General features: G+C 45.7%; 1 protein-coding gene across 1 annotated transcript in view; it reads right to left on the bottom strand.

Moving 5' to 3' along the window:
- The window catches only part of LOC121269358 (centromere protein Q-like), a 55,566-nt gene that overhangs the window by 14,056 nt on the left and 17,887 nt on the right, over window positions 1–23,623 (bottom strand). Inside the window, exons 2-6 of the mRNA XM_041173912.1 lie at window positions 17,620–17,774; window positions 13,114–13,168; window positions 12,214–12,322; window positions 6,740–6,808; window positions 1,579–1,708 (exon numbers count right to left, since the gene is read on the bottom strand). Of these exons, the coding sequence (XP_041029846.1) occupies window positions 1,579–1,708; window positions 6,740–6,808; window positions 12,214–12,322; window positions 13,114–13,168; window positions 17,620–17,774 (518 nt within the window). The remainder of the gene's footprint in view (window positions 1–1,578; window positions 1,709–6,739; window positions 6,809–12,213; window positions 12,323–13,113; window positions 13,169–17,619; window positions 17,775–23,623) is intronic.

Below are 23,623 nucleotides of genomic sequence, written 5' to 3'. Positions count from 1 at the left end.
TTCAAGGCTGAGTTAAGACAGGTTTTTGATAGACAAGGGAGTCGAGGGGGATGGGCAGAAAAATGGAGTTGAAACCACGTAGTTTTAAAGCATGGGAAGAGGCCCTTCGGCCCATCGTGTCCATGCTGGTCATCAAGCCCCTATCTACTCTAATCCCATTTTCCAGCACTTGGCCCGTAGAACTTGTGTGCTATGGCATTTCAAGTGTTCATCAAAATACTTAAATGTTGAGAGGGTTCCTGCCTCTTCCACCCTTTCAGGCAGTGAGTTCCAGATACCCCCACCCTCTGGGTGAAAAATATTTCCTCAAATCCCCTCTAAATCTCCTGCCCCTTACCTTAAATCTATGTCCCTTGGTTATTCGCCCCTCCACTAAGGGGAAAAGTTTCTTCCTATCTACCCTACCTATGCCCCGCATAAATTTGTACACCTCAATCAGGTCCCCCCTTGGCCTTCTCTGCTCTAAGGAAAACGACCCTGGTCTATCCAGTATCTCTTCATAGCTGAAACACTCCAACCCAGGCAACATCCTGGTGAATCTCCTCTGCACCCTCTCCAGTGCAATCACATCCTTCCTATAATGTGGCAACCAGAACTGCACACAGTGCTCCAGATGTGGTCTAACTAATGCTTTATAAAGTTCCATCATAACCTCCTTGCTCTTGTATTCAATGCCTCGACTAATAAAGGCAAGTATCCTATATGCCTTCTTAACCACCTTATCTACCTGCCCTGCTACCTTCAGGGATCTATGGACTTGTACACCAAGGTCTCTCTGATCCTCTGTACTTCCTAGGGTCCTACCATTCATTGTGTATTCCCTTGCCTTGTTAGTCCTCCCAAAATGCATCACCTCACATTTTTCAAGATTAAATTCCATTTGTCATTGTTCTGCCCATCTGACCAGCCCATCTATATTGTCCTGTAGTCTAAGACTTTCCTTCTTACTATTTACCTCACTACAATTTTCCAGTCACAAAAACAACCTTCGACCATCATCTTCTGCCTCCTGCCACTAAGCCAATTTTGGATCCAAATTGACCTGTATCCCATGGACTCTTCTTTTCTTGACCAGTCTCCCATGCAAGGCCTTGTCAAAAGCCTTACTGAAGTCCATGTAGACTGTATCAACCACACTACCCTCATCTACACACCCAGTCACCTCCTCAAAAAACTCAATCAAATTTGTTAAACCAGGTCATATCTGCCATGACCTTATTGACTGGCGGAGCAGGATTGAGGGAACGAATGGCCTACTCCTGCTCCTAATTCTTGTGTCCTTGTGGAACACTCTGCCTGAAAAGGCAATGGATGCAAATTCAATAGTTACTTTCAAAAGGGGAATTGGATAAATACTTGGAAAGGGAGTAAATTTGCAGGACTTAGGGGGGAAACAGCAGGGGAGTGGGGCTAGAGTGAAGAGCTCTTTCAAAAAGGGCAATACAACCACAATGGGCTAACTGGCCTCCTTCTGTGCGGTAAGGTTCCACTTGGAGTAAGATAGAGATCAAGGCTGGGGCCCTCCCACTGCCCCTTACTATAGTTAATGACTGGGCAGGTTGCGTTGGACTGAAATACCTGCAGGATTAGCAGGGAAGCTTCATCCTCTCGCAGGTGTTCTGCCTGGGATGTACAAGACTTCTTGACGTTTCTTAAATCTTTCAGTTTGCTCACAGGAACTTTGATGGAAGAACATCGATCCAGAAACCTGGAAACAAAGAAAGCAGGAGTGTTACCAGGTTGGCGTGAAAATGCCTCTTAACCCAAATGCTTGGAGACGCTGGACTCAGGGCCCTGGTGCTGAATGAAGGCAACAGTTGGTTTTAGTCTCAAGGTGTGACTGAACAGTCTTTCTTTTTGAGCTGGTCCTCAGGAGGTGCCCATCCTCAAGTTCCCCATAGGCAGTGAGAGTGAGCCTAGCAATTGTTCTTCCAACAAAGCCGGCTTGTTCGGACATTCAGAGGGCTCTGCAAGTCAGCCCTGCCCAGATACAAGCCAAGCTGCAACTACACAAACCCCCGATTAGACCACATCTACCTACAGTTCTGGGCACCACAACAAAGAAAAAATGTATTAGCCTTGGAGGGAATGCAGTGTAGAGTTACCAGAATTATAACTGGACTCCATAGATTAAATTATGAGGAGGTAGTACACAACCTAGGGCTGTATTCTGTGAAATTTACAAGGTATAGAGGTGACTTGCTCAAAGTTTTCAAGAAAGAAGGGGAGCAGATAGGGTAGAAAGGCAGAAACTATTTCCCCTGCTTGGGGAGTGTAGGACTAGGGAGCACAATCTAAAACATAAAGCCAGATCTTTCATGAGTAAAATTAGGAAACATTTCTACAAAGGGTGGTTGAAATTTGGAACTCTCTTTCGCAAACGGCTATTCACGTTCATTCAATTGTTAATTTTCAATCGGAGATTGATAGATTTTTGTTATCCAAAGGTATTAAGGGATACGGGGCAAAGGCAGGGATATGGAGTTAGGTCACAGATCAGCCATGATCTCATTGGATGGAAAAACACTGGCCTGATGGGCTGAATGGTCTCCTCTCATTCCTGTGTAACCAGCTCGAGGAGCTGAATGGCCTCCCCTTGTTCTTGTGTAACAGGATGAGGAGCTGAATGGCCTCCTCCTGTTCTTGTGTAACAGGATGAGGGGCTGAATGGCCTCCTCCTGTTCCTAAGTTCCCAACATTCTTGAGGCCCTGCTACCTCGTCAAACATGGTGTCTTCATATTTGAGCCTGAAGGGTGCTGATCGGCAGATATTGAACTGTTGGGTATTTTGCAGCAGCTAACGTGTCCACAGCAAGCTCCCACAAATAGCAAAAGTGATAATTACCTGTTTTTAATAATGTTGGGTCAGGGATAAAAATTAGCCCCAGGATACCAGCACTCTCCCCTGCTCTTCCTCAGAACAGTGACTTGAGATGTTTTACACCCACTGAGAGAGCAGACTGAGCTTTGCTTTAAAGTTTCACTGAAAAACTGCCCCGCTGACAGTGCAGCACTCCCTCAGTACTGACCCTCCGACAGCACAGCGCTCCCTCAGTACTGACCTTCTGACAGTGCGGCGCTCCCTCAGTACTGACCCTCTGACAGTGCAGCGCTCCCTCAGTACTGACCCTCCGAGAGTGCAGCACTCCCTCGGTATTGAACTGGAGAGTCAGCCTGGACTTGGTGCCCTAGTCTCTGCATTGGAGTTTGAACCCTCAACTTCCTGGTTCAGAGGTGAAGGTATTATCAATTAAGCCAACAGCTGACACTTCATTGATACTTTTTTAAAATTCATTTACGGGATGTGGGCGTCACTGGCTGTAGTTGCCCTTGAGAAGGTGGTGGTGAGCTGCCTTCTTGAACTGCTGCAGTCTGTGTGGTGTAGGTACACCCACAGTGCTGTTAGGGAGTGAGTTCCAGGATTTAGACCCAGCGACAGTGAAGGAACGGCCGATATATTTCCAAGTCAGGATGATGAGTGACGTGGAGGGAACTTCCAGGTGGTGGTGTTCCCCATGTGTCTGCTGCCCTTGTCCTTCTAGATGGTAGCAGTCGTGGGTTTAGAAGGTGCTGTTTAAGCAGCCTTGGTGAATTCCTGCAGTGCATCTTGTAGATGGTATGCACTGCTACCACTGTGGTGGAGGGAGTGAATGTTTGTGGATGTGGTGCCAATCAAGTGGGCTGCCTAGTCCTGGACAATGTCAAGTTTCTTGAGTGTTGTGGGAGCTGCACTCATTCATGCAAATAGGGAGTATTCCATCACACTCCTGACTTATGCCTTGTAGATGGCAGACAGGCTTTGGGAGTCAGGTGGTGAGTTACTCGTCGCACAATTCCTAGCCTCTGACCTGCTCTTGTAGCCACAGTATTTATATGGCTAGTCCAGTTCAGTTTCTGGTCAATGGTAACCTCCATTGTTGATAGTGGGGGATTCAGTGATGGTAATGCCATTGAACATCAAGGGGCGATGGTTGGATTCTCTCTTGTTGGAGATGGTCATTGCCTGGCACTTGTGTGGCATGAATGTTACTTGCCACTTGTCAGCCCAAACCTGGATATTGTCCAGGTCTTGCTGCATTTGGACAGGGACTGCTTCAGTATCTGAGGAGTCACGAATGTTGCTGAACATTGTGCAATCATCAGCGAACATCCCCACTTCTGACCTTATGATGGAGGAAGGTCATTGATGAAGCAGCTGAAGATGGTTGGGCCGAGGACACTACCCTGAGGAACTCCTACAGTGATGTCCTGGAGCTTGGATGACTGACCTCCAACAACCACAACCATCTTCCTTTGTGCTAGGTAGGATTCCAAACAGCAGAGAGATTCCCCCCTGATTCCTATTGATTCCAGTTTTGCTGGGGCTCCTTGTTGCCACACTCAATCAAATGCTGCCTTGATGTCAAGGGCAGTCACTCTCACCTCACCTCGGGAGTTCAGCTCTTTTGTCCATATTTGAACCAAGGCTGTAATGAGGTCAGGAGCTGAGCAGCCCTGGCGGAACTCAAACTGGCTGTCAATAAGCAGGTTATTGCTAACCCACTGCCACTTGGCGATGACCCCTTCCAGTACTTTACATGTGAGCGAGAGTAGACTGATGCGGGGGTCATTGGCGGGGTTGGATTTGTCCCGCATTTTGTGCACAAAACATACCTGGGCAATTTTCCACATAGCCGGGTAGATGCCAGCGTTGTAGCTGTACTGGAACAACTTGGCTAGGGGCGTGGCAAGTTCTGGAGCATAAATCTTCAGTACTATTGCCAGAATAATACCTTTGCAGTATCCAGTGCCTTCAGCCGTTTCTTGATATCACATGGAGTGAATTGAATTGGCTGAAAACTGGCATTTGTGATGCTGGGGAGCTCCGGAGGAAGCCGAGATGGATCATCCACTCGGCATTTCTGGCTGAAGATTTTAGCAAATGCTTCAGCCTTATCTTTTGCACTGATGTGCTGGGCTCTCCCATCATTGAGGGTGGGGATAATTGTGGAGCCTCCTCCTCCAGTGAGCTGTTTAATTGTCCACCACCATTCACAACTGGATATGGCAGAACTGCAGAGTTTAGATCTGATCCGTTGGTTGTGGGATTGCTTAGCTCTGTCTATCACTTGCTGCTTATGCTGTTTGGCATGTTAGTAGTCCTGTGTTATAGCTTCACCATGCTGACACCTCATTTTCAGATATGCCTGGTGCTGCTCCTGACATGCCCTCCTGTACTCCTCATTGAACCAGGGTTGATCCCCTGGCTTGATGGTAATGGTAGAGTGGGTGATATGCCAGGCTGTGAGGTTACAGATTGTGTTTGAGTACAGTTCTGCTGCTGCTGATGGCCCACAGTACCTCATGGATGCCCAGGCTTGAGTTGCTAGATCTGTTCGAAATCTATCCCATTTAGCATGGTGTAGCGCCACACAACACGATGGAGGGTATCCTCAATGTGGAGACGGGACTTCGTCTCCACACTGACTGTACGGTGGTCACTCCTACTGAAATTGTCAGGGACAGATGCATCTGCCACAGGCAAGCTGGTGAAGATGAGGTCAAGTATGTTTTTCCCCCTTGTTGGTTCCCCCGCCACCTGCCGCAGACCCAGTCTAGCAGCTATGTCCTTTAGAACTCGGCCAGCTTGGTCAGTAGTGGTGCTACCGAGCGAGGCTTGGTGATGGACATTGAACTCCCCCACCCAGAGTACATTCTGCACCCTTGCCACCCTCAGTGCTCCAAGGAGTGCTCAATGTGGAGGAGCACTGTTTCATCAGCTGAGGGAGGGCGGTACGTGGTAACCAGCAGGAGGTTTCCTTGCCCATGTTTGATCTGATGCCATGAGACTTCATGGGGTCTGGAGTCGATGCTGGGGACTCCCAGGGCAACTCCCTCTTGACTGTATCCCACTGTGTCACCACCTCTGCTGGGCCTGTCCTGCTGGTGGGACAGGACACCCAGGGATGGTGATAGTGGAGTCTGGGACATTATCTGTCAGGTATGATTCCGTGAGAATGACTGTGTCAGGCTGTTGCTTGACTAGCCTGTGAGACAGCTCTCCCAATTTTGGCACTAGTCCCCCAGATGTTAGCAAGGAGGACTCTGCAGGGTCGACTGGGTTTGCCATTGTCGTTTCCGGTGCCTCGGTCTGTCCCGTTCCATTCCTTTTTTGTGACTTTGTAGTGATTTGATACAACTGAGTGGCTTGCTAGGCCACTTCAGAGTCAACCACATTGCTGTGGGACTGGAGTCATGTGTAGGCCAGACCAGGTGAAGACGCCAGATTTCCTTCTCTAAAGGACATTGGTGAACCAGATGGGTTTTGAATTGACAATGGTTCCATGGTCATCATTAGACTTTTAATTCCAGATTTTTTTTTTCATTGAATTCAAATTCCACCGGTGCAGGATTCGAACATGGGTCCCTAGAGCATTACCCTGGGTCTCTGGATTACTAGTCCAGCGACAATACCACTACACCATCGCCTCCCCTGAAAGCAAGATGTTGGGCGTTTCCTCTAAGAAGCAGTCTTACCTGATAACTCTCAACTGAATAACAATGGGCCTGGAACTGGAGCTCTTGCTCAATCCCTCCCAATGGGTTTTGAAACAGTCTTTCAAATGGTGGAACTCCTACTTGATGCCTTCTGTGGGTTTTGCAACTTGGGACAGAAATGCTGCTGCAAGACTAGCAATTCATTTTGTCAACCTCACATACCTGCTCGCTGCACCCACAAGGTTCACAGCGCCACAATTACCTTTGTCTCAACTGGCTCAGATGCTCCTGACTGGCCTCCTTCTTGGAACCCTTCTGTGGCAAAGAATTACTGCAGGGAATCAAAGTGCACAGTTAAAATTGGCTGCTATTCGGCAAAGAGAGAGAGAGAGAAGGAGAAGGGAGAAGTTGTGTTAAGAGTGCCGGCTGCTCGGTCCTAAGGAACAGGGTGGCGAGCGGGCTGACACAGACACCACACAATGACCTCCCTGAGCACTGAACGCAGGGTCAGAGGTTACCTAGTCACCATTCCACATGCACTGACTCAGCCCTTCCCAGCTGGGGCAGTGGTAGTGGCACAGGCCTGACTGCCTGCCTCAGCCAGAAGACAGTTAGAAAAAGGACATCGGACTCATTCTCGGAAAAAAACTCACATACCAGGAGGTTGACCTTGTCTGGATGGGCCACAAAAGAATCTGATCACTGGTAAATCAGATCACAATGCTGGACTGCCGGACACTGGTACATAGAAAGTGGCCACAGCACTAGCATTTCTCAGTACAGCTGTACTGCTGAGGTTTTGTGCTCATAAAGGCGAGCGTTGCAAAGAATTACAAAGGATTTACCGCACAGAATCAGGCTGTTCGGCTCAACTGGTCCGTGCTGGCATTTCTACTCCACTTGAGCCTCCTCCCACCCCTTCTCCATCTCACCCCATCAACATCTCCCTCATGTGTTTATCCAGCTTCCTCTTAAAAGCATCTACACTATTCACCTCAGCCACTCCCTGTGGTAGCGAGTTCCACATTCTCACCATTCTCCAGATAATTCCTGATTTCCTCCTAGGATAAATTAGTGACTCTCTACATTTTATCGTCCCAATTCTTGTCTTCACTGCAGGTGGGGACATCTTCTTTGCATCTACCCTCTCAAACTTTTTCCTAGTTTGAAAGATCTCTATCAAATGCCCCAGCCTGTTCAGTATTTCCTGACAGGTACAGTCTCTCAGTCTTTCTAAATTTGTTTTACACCTTCGCCACCTCCTTGACCCTTTTTATAATAAGGAAAGCAGAAACGCTGACAGGAGCTTCTAGTAACTTTTCTACTTTTCAATTCTGTTCTTCTAGAAATGAACCAGGCGCTTAGTATCTTTTTTATACAGCCTTATCTTGTGTCACTATTTTAAGTGACTTATGTGCCTCGACACCTAGATGTCCCTGCTCCTCTCTACTTATGTTAACATTCACCAGATCAACGCTTCCCAGGTTCTCTGTGACCACTAGGCGAACTAGGCTCTCGCCTCGGTGGCAAAGAGTCGGGGGTGGGGCAGCATTTCCTACAAACAAATGGGAACAGAAACCAGGTGTTTTAAACAAATGAGTCCCATAATTTGTCATCAGCAACCAAGGGGAAAGAAACTCCGCAACTCCCACCATCACGAGGCATTGCCATGCAGTGACATCACATCCTGCACAATGCCACCCAACCAAATTCAAACCTCCTTAAACCGAGAAAGATGCCAGGAGGGCTCCAATTGGCTGGGTCTATGGTGGGCTCCGATGGGATTGGTGAGGTTTGAACTTCATTGAGGGGTCGGGCGTGAGCAACAAGTGTTAGCCTGACTATGATGGGCGTGAGTTGGCGGAGAGGGGGGTGGGTTTGGATCATGTCAGTAATTTGTTTTTAAGGTTTACTGCGAGAATTCTTGTAATGTTTTTATCAATGACTGTGACTGGAAGTTAAACAGCAGCACTTTAATACACAGCCCGCTCGTTCCTCGTGTGCATTCACACAGCAGCGAGTTCGAGATCCCAATGTAGAGGCAGTGAATCCCACTTTAACCTGCTCCCTCAGCCTGTCCCTGGGTTCTCAGGACTTGTTTCCCCTTAGAACCGGGTTGGCCCTTGCTGCTGACTCTCTGTCATGTCACTCCCGCCGGCTTTCCGTGATGTCAATTCCACCGATGTCTCCCAGAAGGCGGGGGCAGGGGCTGGTGGGGGGAGGGGATAGTTTTCCGGCTGAAGGTTCAGTTAGGGTGGCAAACACCCTTGCGCCGCTGGCCCTGACACTTCCCACACTAGGAAGCAGCCAGCATCAAACACACCCATGTCAGACTGGGTGCGGCTTGGCTGCAGTTTAAAGCTCCCTTCATATTGCCCTATTCAAGCATCTTAGTTGCAGAGTAAAACTCTCTTGCTTCCCTCCTGATAATGGAGTGATTCCCTAGTGGGTACTCTTTGAGTACCCCAGAACAGCAGGTTTCCTTCCCTAAAGAGACATTGTCGAATCAGTTGGGTTTTTACAATAATCTGAATTATAGAATGATGCAGCACAGGAAGAGGTCAATCAGCCCATTGTGCCTGTGCTGGCTCTTAGGATGTGCTTTCTAATTAGTCCCACTCCTCCCCATTGCTCATTCCCCAACCCCTGCAAGTTCTCTCCCTTAGAAGTATTTATCCAATTCCTCATGTCACTTCTGATTCTTTTGCCAATCACCCTCAATCTGTGTCCTTGGAGAGAGAACAGAGTTGACATTTCGAGTCCGTATGATCCTTCTTCAGAAGAAGGGTCTGAAGAACGGTCATAATGACTTGAAACGTCAATTTTGTGTCTCTCTCCACAGATGCTGTCGGACCTGCTGAGTTTTTCCAGCATTGTCTGTTTTTGTTTCAGATTTCCAGCATCCGCAGTATCTTGCCTCTGGTTATCGATCCTCCTGTCACCGGAAACAGTTTCTCTTTAATTACTCTAATGTGTTGGAGGCACCGAGTGAGTATTTTGTATCTGTCTTTACCAAGGAAGAGGATGCTGCCTAGGTTACGGTGAAAGAGGAAGTGGCTCAGACACTTGATGAATTAAAATTAATAAGGAGGATGTATTGGATACGATGTCTGTACTTAAAGGTGATAAGGCACCAGGACTGCATGAGATGCTTCCAAGGATATTGAGGGAAGTGAGTGTGGAAATTCACAGAGGCATTGGCCATAATTTTTCAGTCTTCCTGAGACTCGGGGTGGTGCCAGAAGACTGGAGAATTGCAAATGGTACACCCTTGTTCAAAAAAGGGTGTAAAGATAAGCCTATTAATTACAGGCCAGTTAGTTTAACCTCAGTGGTGGGAAGCTTCTAGAAATAATATTTCAGCACAAAATTAAGTCACTTGGGCAAATGTGGGTTAATTAAGGAAAGACAGCACGGATCTGTTAAGGGCAAATTGTGTTTAACCACACAACCACACCACCCCCCCCCCACCTCTTTGTCTCTCTATCTCTCCGCCCCCCACACACACACCTTAAACCAGCTTATATTTCAACTCTTTCTTGGACTCGAACGCAAGTTCTGTCGAAGGGTCATGAGGACTCGAAACGTCAACTCTTTTCTTCTCCGCCGATGCTGCCAGACCTGCTGAGTTTTTCCAGGTAATTCTGTTTTTGTTTTGTGTTTAACTAACTTGCCTGAGTCTTTTGATGAGGTAACAGAGAGGGTTGATGAGGACAATGCTGTTGATGTGATGTACATGGACTTCCAAATGGCATTTGATACTGTGAGACAAAGCTAGAGCTTATGGAAAATAAGAGACAGAAGCAATGTGGATACAGAATTGGCTGAGTGACAGGAAAGAGAGAGTAATGGTTAATGGATATTTTTCAGACTGGAGGGAGGTTTGTCGTGGAGATCCCCAGGCGTTGGTGTTAGAACTCTTGCTCTTCCTGATAAATTAATGACATGGACACTGTTGTATAGAGCACATTTTCAAATTTGTAGATGATACAAATGTCAACTGTGAGGAGAATAGCGTGGAACTTAAAAAGGATAGACATGATGGTGGAATGGGAGGACAAGTGGCAGATGATACTTAATGCAGAAGAATATGAAATGATTCATTTTGGTAGAAAGAATGCGGAGCAACAATATAAAATAAAGGGTGCAATTCCAAAGTGGGTGCAGGGGCAGAGGAACCTGGGCGTACGTGTGTATAAATTATTGAAGGTAGCTGGGCAAAGAGGGGACAGAGTGGTTAATAAAGCATATAGCATCGTGGGCTTTGTTAATAGGGGCATAGAGCACAAGAGCAAGGGGGCTATGTTAAACTTGTATAAAACACTGGTTCACACTCAAATGCAGTTATGCGTTCAGTTCTGGGCACCACACTTTAGGAAGGATGAGGTGGCATTGCAAAGAGTGCAGAAAAGATTCATGAGACTGGTTCCAGAGGAACTTGAGTTAGGAAGAAATATTGGAGAAGTTTTGGCTGTTCTCCTTAGAGGAGATAAAGTTGAGAGGTGATCTGATAGAGGCATTCAAAATCATGAGGGGCCTGGTCAAGGTAGATAGGGAGAAACTGTTCCCATTGGTGGAAGGATCAAGAGTGAGAAGACACATATTTAAGGTAATTGGTAAAAGAAGCAATGGCGACTTGAGGAAATACTTTGTCACATAGCGAGCGGTTAGGGTCTGGAACACACCGCCTGAAAGAGTGGTGGAGGCAGATTCCATTCAGGCATTCAAAAGGGAACTGGATCATGACCTGAAAAGGAAAAATGTGCATGTCTGTGGGGGGGAATGCAGAGGAGTGGCATGAGGTGAATTATTCCTTCAGAGGCTCAGCACAGACATGACGGGCTGAAAGGCCTCATTCTGCGCTGTAACCATTCTATGATTCCGTGAAAGCCTTCATGATCACTTTGGCTGATCACAGCTTTTGATTTATTTCCAAGTTTTCTAAATTGGGCATAAATTCTCAAACTGCCAGAGGTTACTTGTCCCAGCCACTCCGTCATTAGTCCAGTAACACTGCGGTGCCCTCTACCTGAGATTTCGTGATAGGCCAGTTGAAGGAGGGAGCTTTAGTTTGCATTTAGTCTACACTGTAGCTGGGTTGGGATTGTGATGGGGCAAGTACAGAGGGATCTTTATTCTGCTTCCAGCTCTGCCTCACCTGGGAGTGCTTCAAGTTGACACTGGGTACCTGAAGTGGAAAATGTTTGATTACATAAGAGTGGATAGCGCAGAAACAGACCATGTGCACCAAGTGGTCTGTGCTTCACCCACCCCCCTCTTCATCTCACCCTATCAACATCTCCTTCTATTCCTTTCTTCCACATCTGTTTATCCAGTTCCCCCTTAAATACTGACATTATTCACCTTAACCACTCCCTGTCACAGCGAGTTCCACGTTCCCACCATTCTCTGGGTAAAGAACTTCCTCCTGAATTTCCCATTGGATTTATTAGTGACTACCTTATATTGATGGCACCTAGTCCTGGTCTCCCCAAACAAGTGGAAACATCTTCACTGCATCTGCCCTAGCAAATGTTTTCATGATTTTGAAGACCTCTATCAGGTCCCCCAAGCTTTATCTTTTCTAGAGAAAAGAGCCCCCCCTGACCAGTAACCTCAGCTCTGGTATCATCCTTGTCGAACACCATCAGTTTTTCATTCAATCAACATAAACCAAAGCCATTAACAAAACATCTTACAGTCCATTAAACACATAGGTAACTGCTGGGTACATACTATACAGCAATGTCAACTGCTGTAGTGATGTAGTCTCTGGTACTCTGGGATAGTGGTTTCCATCGAGCAGTCTTCAGGGTGGACACCTTCACCTTCTTGTGCTTGGGATCTGTTCAGAAACCATTTCGAAAAGAGCATGGGTTACTGCAATGGTCTGGCCCATCATGGAACAAGCTGCTACCTCTGATTTGCGATAAATAACCTTGAGATTCTGCAGCCGACTGTGAAGCCTGTCTCATGAGCTCAGAGCTGGTAGCTCACTCCTATGCAGCATCTGCTGCATTTACTATCAGGTGAAGTTTAACACTGCCATTAAGTCATCCAACATAGGGCTTTATTTTGGCCCTGCATGTAAAAACATGCATGTTTCATGTCAATGCCCCTTCCTTAGGGTTTTGATAAAGGGTCACTGACTTGAAACCTTTACTCGTTTGCCTCTCCACAGATTCAGTCGGACCTGCTGAATGCTTCCAGTATTTTCTGTTTTTGTGTCCTATCTAGAAGTGCGAATGAAAGGTAAGTTATGAACTGGTACCAAAAGTCACTGTTTTACACAAAGAGTGATAAACAACTAGATTAATCTGCTTGGCAGGCAACTCAGAGGGAAAATTCCTATCACAGTTGGTTGCTTTGCCATGAGGTGAATAAGCTTCAGTGGGCTGGAGGGAAGCCTTCCCACATCGGTAACACCCTCAGCTTCACAACTTAATGCCTCCCTATAGAGACGGGAGCCCCTCAATCACCCCTTTCTGGTGCTGGATCTGGATCCTAGGTCCCTGAGGGGTGAAGTCTAACACCACCACTCCCCGCCCTCAGTCCCCGACACCTTGCTTATTTCAAACAATTTTAGCTTCTTTACAAAATGGTAATCGGTTTGAAACAAGACGCAAGAGTGCTCACTTATCTGACTGGAAGCACCTGCTGTTATTCTTTGCCTTTTGGCAGGCGGTTCATTCTGCAAACAGGAGAGACAAGTTAACAAGTGGGATCTGATGTTTTTAAGTGAAAATGCGTGTATTTCAATCATCTTATTCATAAAATGCAACATGTCTAAATTAACTCTGCTCCCTTTTTAGATCGTCCATTGTGAAATTGTTAACCTTATCAATGAGGTGGGGATGAGCAGATGTCCTTTAAAGACGCTCATTCGAGACTGTGGTATGTGAAGAGCAACATTAAAAGGCAGCTTTTATTTTTTCCTTTTAAGCAGAATAATACTAGCTTTTGTAACTACTTGCTACTTAAATGTGGAAGTGGTTTTAAAAAAAGAGTTTAGATTTGGCTTTAAAATTTGATGCTCCTTGTTTTCCCAGAGACTATTTTTAAAATTTCCGGCTGTTACTTTACTGAAGGTTTCAGGTAATCGCGCTCCCCTACCCACACCCCCCACCACCTCTCCATCCCGCCAACCTCGCCCCCTCCACCCACCCCAGCAGAGAATTTCTCTCCCAGTATTTCATGCTTTTCTACTGAACCAGCATAAACCATGATTTCAGGCGCTGCTGGAGGATTTGTGTCAAATTCTGGGCACCACACTTCAAGAAGAAGGTAAGATTTTGTAAAGGGTGCAGTGGAGATTTATGGGAGCAGTACTCAGGATGAAAGATTACAGTGACTCAGAGAAGAGAATTTTAAGAGGACATTTGATAGAGGGTGGTGTTTAAAATCATGAGGGGTTTTGATGGATCAAATAAGAAAGGACTGTTTCCAGTAGTTGAAGGATCGAGAATCTGAGGAAACAGATTTAACGAGAATGGCAAATATATGAGAAAAAATTTAATTCTGCAAGGAATGGTTAGGATATGGAATGCACTGTCTGAGAGGATGGCAAATACAGATTCAGTCCTGGTTTTCAAAGGGGAATTTGGTAAATCCTTGAAGGAGAAAAGGTTGTGGGGTTAGGAGGAAAGAGTGGGAGTAAGTGGATTACGCTGTGAAAGAACCAGTGCAGGCTTGAGGGGTCAAATGGTGGCCTCCTGCACTGCACTATTCCTGATTCTGCATTTCCATTCTAGCCTGCTTTGCTGGCTGACATCTGCTGCAATATGGTTCCAGGCCCTATGGTCCCCTACAACTCTCCCTATCTCTGTAAACTCCTCCAGCCCCTACAACTCTCCCTATCTCTGTAACCTCCTCCAGCCCCTACAACTCTCCCTATCTCTGTAACCTCCTCCAGCCCCTACAACTCTCCCTATCTCTGCAACCTCCTCCAGCCCCTACAACCCTCCCTATCTCTGTAACTTCCTCCAGCCCCTGCAGCCCTCCCTATCTCTGTAACCTACTCCAGCACCTACAAACCCTCCCTATCTCTGTAAACTCCTTCAGCCCCTACAAACCCTCCCTATCTCTGTAACATCCTCCAGCCCCTACAACTCTCCCTATCTCCGTAACCTCCTCCAGCCCCTGCAGCCCTCCCTATCTCTGTAACCTCCTCCAGCCCCTACAACCCTCCCTATCTCTGTAACCGCCTCCAGCCCCTACAACTCTCCCTATCTCTGTTACCTTGAACCCCTAAAACTCTCCCTATCTCTGTAACCTCCTCCAGCCCCTACATCCCATCCTATCTCTGTAACCTCCTCCAGCCCCTACCACCCTCCCTATCTCTGTAACCTCCTCCAGCCCCTACAATCCTCCCTATCTCTCTAGCCTCCTCCAGCTTGTCCAACGCTCCATAACTCGGTAACCTCCTCCAGCCCCTAGACCTCTCTCTATCTCAGTACCTCCTCCAGCCCTTATAATCCCCCTCTTATCTCTGAAACTTCCTCCAGCCCCTACAACCCTCTCTATCTGTCTAAGCTCGTTTAAAGAGGATATTACAGTGGTTTTCAATGAGGATTCAGAATAAAAGTTTTTTTTTTAAATGAAATTAACCATTGGGGATATTTAAAAGCTTTGAATAGATTTTTTGAATGGGAGGTTTTGCACTATCAAGTGTGTAGGAGTGAGAGTTGTAGTTGATTGTTCGAAGTTTAATTCTTTCCATCTCCATTTGGTTTCTGAAGTCCACAGATGGTGGATACTGAGCGAGTGGCTATGGAGATGGCATTGCGGGCATGGTGCATCTTTGGGAAGGGAGCTGGTGGTCATGAGTTTGCATGGAGGGTATCAGGAGCCAGGGGGTAATGCTGGGTGGGGGAGGGAGTGGGGGAGGAGTGTGAGGAGTGAGCGCTCGAGGGCCTAACGGCTTCCGAGACAACTGGGGACAAAATCCCAGGGAACTGAGGACTGAGGCAGCCTTCTAAACACTTCTAACCAGCTCGCCTCGGCACTCATCCCTTCACTGCACCCTGCCTACCATCTGCTCCCGGGGTCAGGTGGAGTGAAAACCTGGTAGCTGGGCTACTTTTTACCAAGATGGGTTTGACAAGTCAGGAAATTTCCAGACTCGAGCTACCCACTTGGGTCAAGAAAATCCGACTCCACGTGTTCATAAAGATCATGATCCTGTCGGCCTTATTAATCATGCTCTTAGCCTATCCTGACACCTTCAACAATTTATGCGCACATGCCCTCAGATCGCTCTGCTCCTGCACCCACTTTAAAACTGTACCCTTTATTTTCTAGTCTCTCTGTGCTTTTCCTTCCAAAATGGATCACTTCACAACCCTCTGCATTAAATTTCATCTGCCACTAGTCTGCACGTTCCACCGACCAGTCTGCCTCGATCCTCTTGAGGTCTATCATTATCCTCCTTACCGTTCGCAAATTTTGAAATCTGGCCCACATCATCCGCCTCCAGTTAACCCAGGGGTTGTTGGGACATTACCACTGAGATCACTAACTCAGCACAGGAAGGTGATAGGGCCTGAGACTTTCCTGGTCCATACAAAGCACATGTCCATTGCCTTAAAATGGGCAAGTGATCAAGGGAATGGGGTGGTAACTATATACGTAAAACTGCAGCTGGTTTGAAATTCTGGTGCAATAGCACATGAGCACTGACAACCCACATACTACAGGGTGGAGGCTACTTAACACACTGGTTTCCTCATTTCATCTGTGCTGCTTTCGGGAGCAGTGGGACAAAGGTCAAAGCATAAGGAAGAAGGGAAAAATTATTGGGACATTCTCTCCGCATTTACCAGCACTTGTCCCCTCCCACTTCTCACATTCTCTGCTTATTCCCCAATCTCTGTTACTGCGGGGGACTAACACCTCACACTGCATATTTTTATAGAATATAAATATATGTCATCATGGCTAATTCTAAAATTTTAAAAGCTGAACAAAATTCCTTAAAATGGCTGAGATTGTGTCTGTCCCTGACCTCAGAGCAAAAGAAGCCACTTTGTAGTTTCGGAAATCTCACTCCTCGTTATATCTAAGGAGCCACTAGTGATCACCTGGGGGCTGCACAGCCCAACTTCAAAGGGAGCTACATTGAAGGCTTTTTTTATTTGATAACCCAGGCTTGCCAGTGGAGATAGAACATTGCTAAGACAACAGCCTCCCAAACATTCCTTTTAACTCAGTGTCAGTCCTGAAGATCATGCCAAATTCCAGACCTTAGATAAACATCTTTTGTCAAAGATGGTGGCGAGATGGATTCATGTGACATGGGCCTCTGGCTTGTAGAACAAGTAATATTGCCTTGCTGAATTGAAAAGCTCAGTCTGCGGTTTACCATTTAACTAGCAGCCTCACAGTCAAGGAGCTCTGCCCAGGTTGAACACCTAGCCCCATCTACACTCCTTCTGTTGGAAATTCTGTACTATCACGTACATATATAAAAACATATGAATTAGAAGCAGGAGTAGGCCATTTGGCCCCTCGAGCCTGCCCAACCATCCAATAAAATCATGGCTGATCTGATAGTGGCTTTCAATCCACTTTCCTGTCTGACCCCACAACAAGACGGATTCATCTCTGCATGCCTATCTCATCATGTGAAGTCAACACCACCGGAAAAGTGAATTATCCAGCATCGGTTTTCAGCACACCAGCCTCTATGAGGGAATACCTCATTGGACTTTGATTCTGGACTCTGGGACCCACATGAAACAATATTTACTTTCCCTGTGGTCTCTGTACTGTAAATCTTTCTTTTCTCAATCCCTCTCTTTGTAATCTGAAGGTGAGGGGAATGTTGCAAACCCTCTTTTCGTGTTTTGAGTGTGTGCAAATAAACTAACCCTCTGAGAGCATCCTATGCTGTGGGGTTATTAATAGAAAATTGGATCGCATCAAAACCAAGGTGTTGGGAAATATGCCAAAGCTTACAAAGAGGGAAACAAACCAAAACGCCTTTTTGTTTACAGATGGATGGTGAGAAGAGAAATTAGTGCTGTTTCAATTAACCCTCTTCCTGTCTGTAACAGTCTCTCTTGCCACATTCTTTTTCTGGTTTCTAATTGCTGTCCCTCTTGGTTTTCATGTACTCTATGTTGTCCTGGTTACATTCTGTACCTCTCCGAATCCCGTTTCAACATTCTCTTTCCCTGCAGCCCTTGTTGATGTGATCTTGGATGGTTTCTTCCTCGGCTTCATATTCCTGGCTCTCGGTGTCTTTGTTGATGGCTTTAGAGCTGCTATTGGCTCTTGGGTTTCTATTTGGTTAGTTCCTAAAGAAATAGAATGCCAAACACAATTTAGAACAGAGTTTGCCTCAATCTGGTCTCCAACCTCTTAGGTGCTGCTGAGCTCTATGCTGAATTCGACAGACATTTACACTGGAGCACTTTGGCAGTAGCTGCAACTTGGGGCCCTGCAGGAACCAGGAACTCACTGAAATACATTCTCGGCCTTTGCTCAAGATCCTCAAGTTACCTAAGGGGAGAAATGTTGGGTTCGCGCTCCCAGTGTACAGCCAAAGCTCAACATTTGTACTTGGTAAATTGTGCACCTCAAGCCTATCTATTAAGCAGAATTTCTGACTAGGAGCCAGTCACACTCGCAAAGAGGAATAAGGCAAAGCAATCTCTCCTGAGTCACAGAGTCATAGAGTCTTGGATGATAACTCACCATACTTCCTTTGCTGTTATTAAGAAGAAAGAAGCACCTTTAACATAGTGAACAGGTCCCATGGAACTTCACAGAAAGGTTACCAAATAAAATTTGACACTGAACCACATAAGGAGATACCTGAGCTCGTGAACAGAAGCTTGGCAAAAAGGTCAGTTTTAAGGAGTGTCCTGGAGGAGAGAGAGAAAGAGAAAGAGAGAGAGAGAGAAGTTTAGAAAAGGAATTCCAGAGCTTCAGGCCCAGACAGCTGAAGGCATGGCTGCCAAAGGTGGCACAATTAAAATTGCTCAATTGCCAGGATTGAAGGAGCACAGAGATCTAAGAGCTGTGGGGCTGGAGATGATCTGGCATACAAGTGCTCACCCAATACTGAGATGATGAATCAACATGCACCTTGACCTGAGTCTCGAGCAACTCCAGCTCAGTGGGTGACAATGACTTGCACTTACATGAGCTCCTTTAATGTAGAAAAAAAGTCTCAAGGAGCTTCAGAAGCATAACCAAAAGAAGGATACCTAGCCAAAGGAGACATTAGGAGAGGTGAGGAAAAGCTTGGACAAAGAATTGGAAATAGGAAGCAGCGTCCTAAAGGAAGAGGTTAGTTAGAGGGTTCAGGGAGGGTTTGTAGGTCATGGAGAACAGGGGTGATGAGTGAACCTGATATAGAATACAGGCAATAGAATTTTGGATAAGCTTAAGAATAGATGAAACTTGGCTAGAAGAGTTTTCATATATTCAAGCATGGGCCATATGGTCTGGAGGTGTCAAAGAGGTATAAGTTGTCTGACACATGGGCTGAGATAGGCAATGTTACTGAGGTCTTTGTGTTGGAGAGGAAATGGGGGTCAGGAGCGCAGCTCAGGGTCAAATAAGATGCCAAGTTTACTCATGGTTTCGTTCAACTTGAGACAGTGGTTGGGTGAAGGATGGAGTCAGTGGTAATATCGTGAAGCTCATGATGGCGGAGCTGAAGATAATGGTTTCAGTCTTCCCAAATGTCTTGTTGGAGAAAACTGCAGCTCATCCAAGATTGGATGTCTAACACCACACAGGCAGAGGAGGGGTTGATAGAGAGGTCGTGGCAAAGAAGAGCTGGCTCTTGTCATCGTGTGGAAGCTGACACCATGTCTTCGGATGCTCTTGTCAAGAAACAACATACCATTGAGGAAGTTGAAGGAGCCAAGGATAGATCCTTGGGGCCTCCAGAGGTAACAGGACAGGAAAGAGGAGCCATTGCTGGAGATGATTTACAACAGGGAAGGTTAAAAAAGCTTCCAATTAAGACGATACAAAACATACCTCTTGTGTTTGGTTATAACCTTTTATGAATGATTATTCAACACCTATAATTTGACATCTTGAAATAACTTTCCCTAAAATTAAACGGGATAGACATAAGCTCAAAACCATTCTCTGATAATATGGCCGATTTCAACCTTAACTGGCAACAATTTGACAAAAAAAAACCACACGGTGGATGGGGAATGGGGGAAGCTATGGGAAAAACTTCAATTACTTTGTCCTACTCACTCTTCGTCCTCCCTGCATCCTTAGTGTTTTACATCAAGACACCCTGCAATGTCCTAGCCTAATGCATTTTTCTCCCCAGGATCTCAAAATGTGGCATTCCTTATCTCCTTTAGACTTTCTTTCCCCCAACAGCATTCAGGTTTTTCTAAAGAACATGAGAAATTGGAGCAGGAATAAAGCATGTGGCCATTCAAGCCAGTTCCACCATTCAGTAAGATCACAGGTGACCTACCCACTCCCACTTTCCAGCCCTGTTTCCATACCTCTTGGTCCTCTTAAGTGTCCAAAGAAATCTATCGACCTCAGGCTTGTTTATACTCAATGGCTGAGCTCCAAGGGTTCACAATTCTCCACGTGAAGACATTTGTCATCAAATAAACGGCTGACCCCAAAGATTATGAACCCTAGCTCTACATTCTCCAGCCAGGAAAAATAGAATCACAGGGTGGTTACTGTCATGGCTGTGTCATCTCTCTGCCACTCTCCTGTCTTTTACCAATGGCTCTGTGTATCATATTATTAATTGCTTATTTAACTGTCTTTGGAAATCCCTTTAAATCTGCCTCCATCACACTCTCAGGTAGTACATTCCAGGTCCTAGCCGCTAACTGTGTTCAAAATGTTTTGCCTCATGTTGCCGTTGGCTCTTTCGTCAATCTTTCTGAAGTCTTCACATCTGCTACTCCACTTATCATATGCCCTCTTTTTTCCCATCATCTTATTCGCTACATCGTTCAACAATTTTTCCTTCATCTTATTCACTACCGCTTTCATCTTCCAGGTAGCTCTAACTTTCGGTGTCCTACATTTCTTGCTGATGACAATGCACTTCAACTCCTCTGCTAACCATGCTGTGATTCTATTTTTCTTGGCTGGAGAATGTAGAGCTAGGGGTCATAATCTTTGGGTCAGCTATTTATTTGATGAGAAATGCCTTCATGTGGAGGATTGTGAATCTTTGGAGCTAAGCCATTGAGTATAAACAAGTCTGAGGTTGATAGATTTTTTGGACATTGTAGAGGATCAAGAGATGCAGAGACAGGGTTAGAAAGTGGGATTGAGTAGATCATCCATGATCTTATTGAATGGTGAAACAGGCTCGAATGGCCACATGCCTTATTCCTGTCCCAATTTATTATGTTCTTTAGAAAAATCTGAATGCTGCTGGAAGAAAGAAAGTTCAAACATGGATAAAAGAGCTGAACTCCGGAGATGAAGTGAGAGTGACTGTGCTTGACATCGAGGCAGCCTTTGACCGAGAGCGGCATCATGGAGCCTTAGCAAAATTGGAGTCAATGGGAATCAGGGAGTAAATTCTCCACTGGTTGGAGTCATACCCAGCACAAAGGAAGATGGATGCAGTTGTTGGAGGTCAATCATCTCAGCTGCAGGACATCACTGCAGGAGTTTCTCAGGGTGGTGTCCTAGGTACAACCATCTTCAGCCGTTTCATCAATGACATTCCTTCCATCATAAGATCAGAAGTGGGGATGTTCGTTGATGATTACACAATGCTCAGCACTATTCGCAATTCCTCAGATACTGAAGCAGTCCATATCCAAATGCAGCAAGACCTGGACAATATCCTGGCTTGGCTGACAAGTGGCAAGTAACATTCACGCCACACAAGTGCCAGGCAATGACCATCTCCAACAAGAGAGAATCTAACTATCACCTCTTGATATTCAATGATATTACCATCACTGTACCCCCACTATCAACATCCTGGGGGTTACCATTGACCAGAAACTGAACTGGATTAGCCATATAAATACTGTGGCTACAAGAACAGGTCAGAGGCTAGGAATCCAGTGGCAAGTAACTCACCTCCTGATTCCCCAAAGCCTGTCCACCATCTATAAGGCACAAGTCAGGGGTGTGATGGAATACCGTCCCCTTGTCTGGAGGAGTGCAGATCCAACAACACTCAAGAAGCTTGACACCATCCACCTGCTTGATTGGCACCCCATCCATAAACATTCACTCCCTCCACCACAGACACACAGGGGCAGCAGTGAGTGCCAACTACAAGATGCATTGCAGGAACTCACCAAGGCTCCTTCGACAGCACCTTCCAAATCCATGACCGCTACCATCCTGATGGAGAAGGCAGTGGGCACATGGGAACGCCACCGCCTGGAAGTTCCCCACCAAGCCACTCACCATCCTGACTTGGAAATATATCGCTTTTCCTTCACTGTTGTTGGGTCAAAATCCTGGAACTCCCTCCCTAACAGCACTGTGGGTGTACCTACGCCACATGAACTGCAGGGGTTCAAGAAGGCAGCTCATCATCACCTTTTTAAGATAGTTAGGGATGGGCAATAAGTGCTGGCTTGGCCAGCAATGCCCACATCCCATAAATAAGAAAACTTTCTAAATTACTCCTTGCCCTTTTCCATGACTTACCTGAACTTTATATTTTGATCACTGTTCCCTAAATGTTCCCCCACTTAGACTTGATCTGCCTCATTTCTCAGAATTAAGAATAACAACACCTCCTTCCTCATAATGTGGGAAACATACGGATAGAGAAAATTCTCCTGAACACACTTCAGAGACTCTTCACCATCTCTATTCTTTGCACTACTACTATCCCAATCTATTAGGATAATTAAATACTCCATTATCACTATTCTATAGTTTTTGAACCCCTTTGAAAATTCACTGCCAATTTGTTCCGCTCTACATTTCCTATGCATTGGTGGTGTAAGAATAAACTCAGTCATGTAAAAGAACCCTATTACTTCTTGGGTCTAAACAAATAGATTTTGTCCTTGGACATTCTATCTCCTCAGAGCCACAATATTCTCCTTAATCAATACTGCTATACTCCCTCCTTTATGTTTTTACCTTTCATGAAAACCTCCAGGAACATTTAGTACATATTCCTGCCCTTTTTTGAGCCAGCTCTCCATTTTCACCAAGACATCATATTCCCACGTAGATATTTGAATCCACAGCTCACCAACCTGAGTCACCAAGCTTTGTGTATTTTTATATATGCACTAGAAACCTAATCTAGATCTTTTGGAATCCCTCTTAGTCTGACCCCCATCTAATCCTTTACCAATTCTTAACTCTAGTGCCGTCTGCCTCTCCCAATCTTTTGTTTGCTGCGTTTCTTCTATCAGGATAGATCCTGGTTACCATCTCCCTGTCAAGTTAGTTTAAACCTGCTCCAGTAGCACCAGCAAATTGCTTAACGCCCAGTGAATCTAATGGAAGTATAGACTTCCTTAGGTAGAGAGGAAATCCAGATTTAGCACTCTGGGTGAGGTCTCACCAAAGCTCTACATAATTACAGCAAGACTTTCTTACTCATAGCCCCCAGCCTCTTACAATAAAGTCTAACATGCCATTTGGCTTCCCAAATGCTTTGTGTACTTGTATGTTAACTTTGTGCTTTATGTAAAATCCCCATGAATTTCAAAAACAGCCTCTCACCTTAAAAAAAATTGTTTTTCCATTCGTCCTGCCATTACATTCCATTGCCCACTTCCCTTTGCAGCCTCTGTGTCCTCCACACAGCTTACTTTCCCACCCAGCTTTATATCATCAACAAACATATAAAAACAAGCTTGCTGTATGCCACTTAACTACTACTTCATGATTTCTTTCTCTTTAAACCTTGGTGCTGTCCTGTATCATGAAAGGTTTGGCACAGCATAAAAAGCCAAAAGTATACAGGTAGTTGGAATTCACACACAGAAAAGGTCCAGCTACAGAAATAAGCCATTCAGCTCCTCAAGACTGTTTTGCCATTCAATTAGATCATGGCTAATCTGTACCCTAGCTCCGTTAACTTGCTTCGGTTACATAATCCTTAATGTCCTTACCTAATAAATATCTATAAAACTTATCCTTTTTTGCTACTGAATATTAATAAGCACAGAAACAATGAAGTATTAACTTGCAT

This window comes from Carcharodon carcharias, chromosome 24, assembly GCF_017639515.1.
Source record: "Carcharodon carcharias isolate sCarCar2 chromosome 24, sCarCar2.pri, whole genome shotgun sequence".
NCBI lineage: Eukaryota > Metazoa > Chordata > Chondrichthyes > Lamniformes > Lamnidae > Carcharodon > Carcharodon carcharias.
This window is presented reverse-complemented; position numbering and strand designations above follow the sequence as displayed.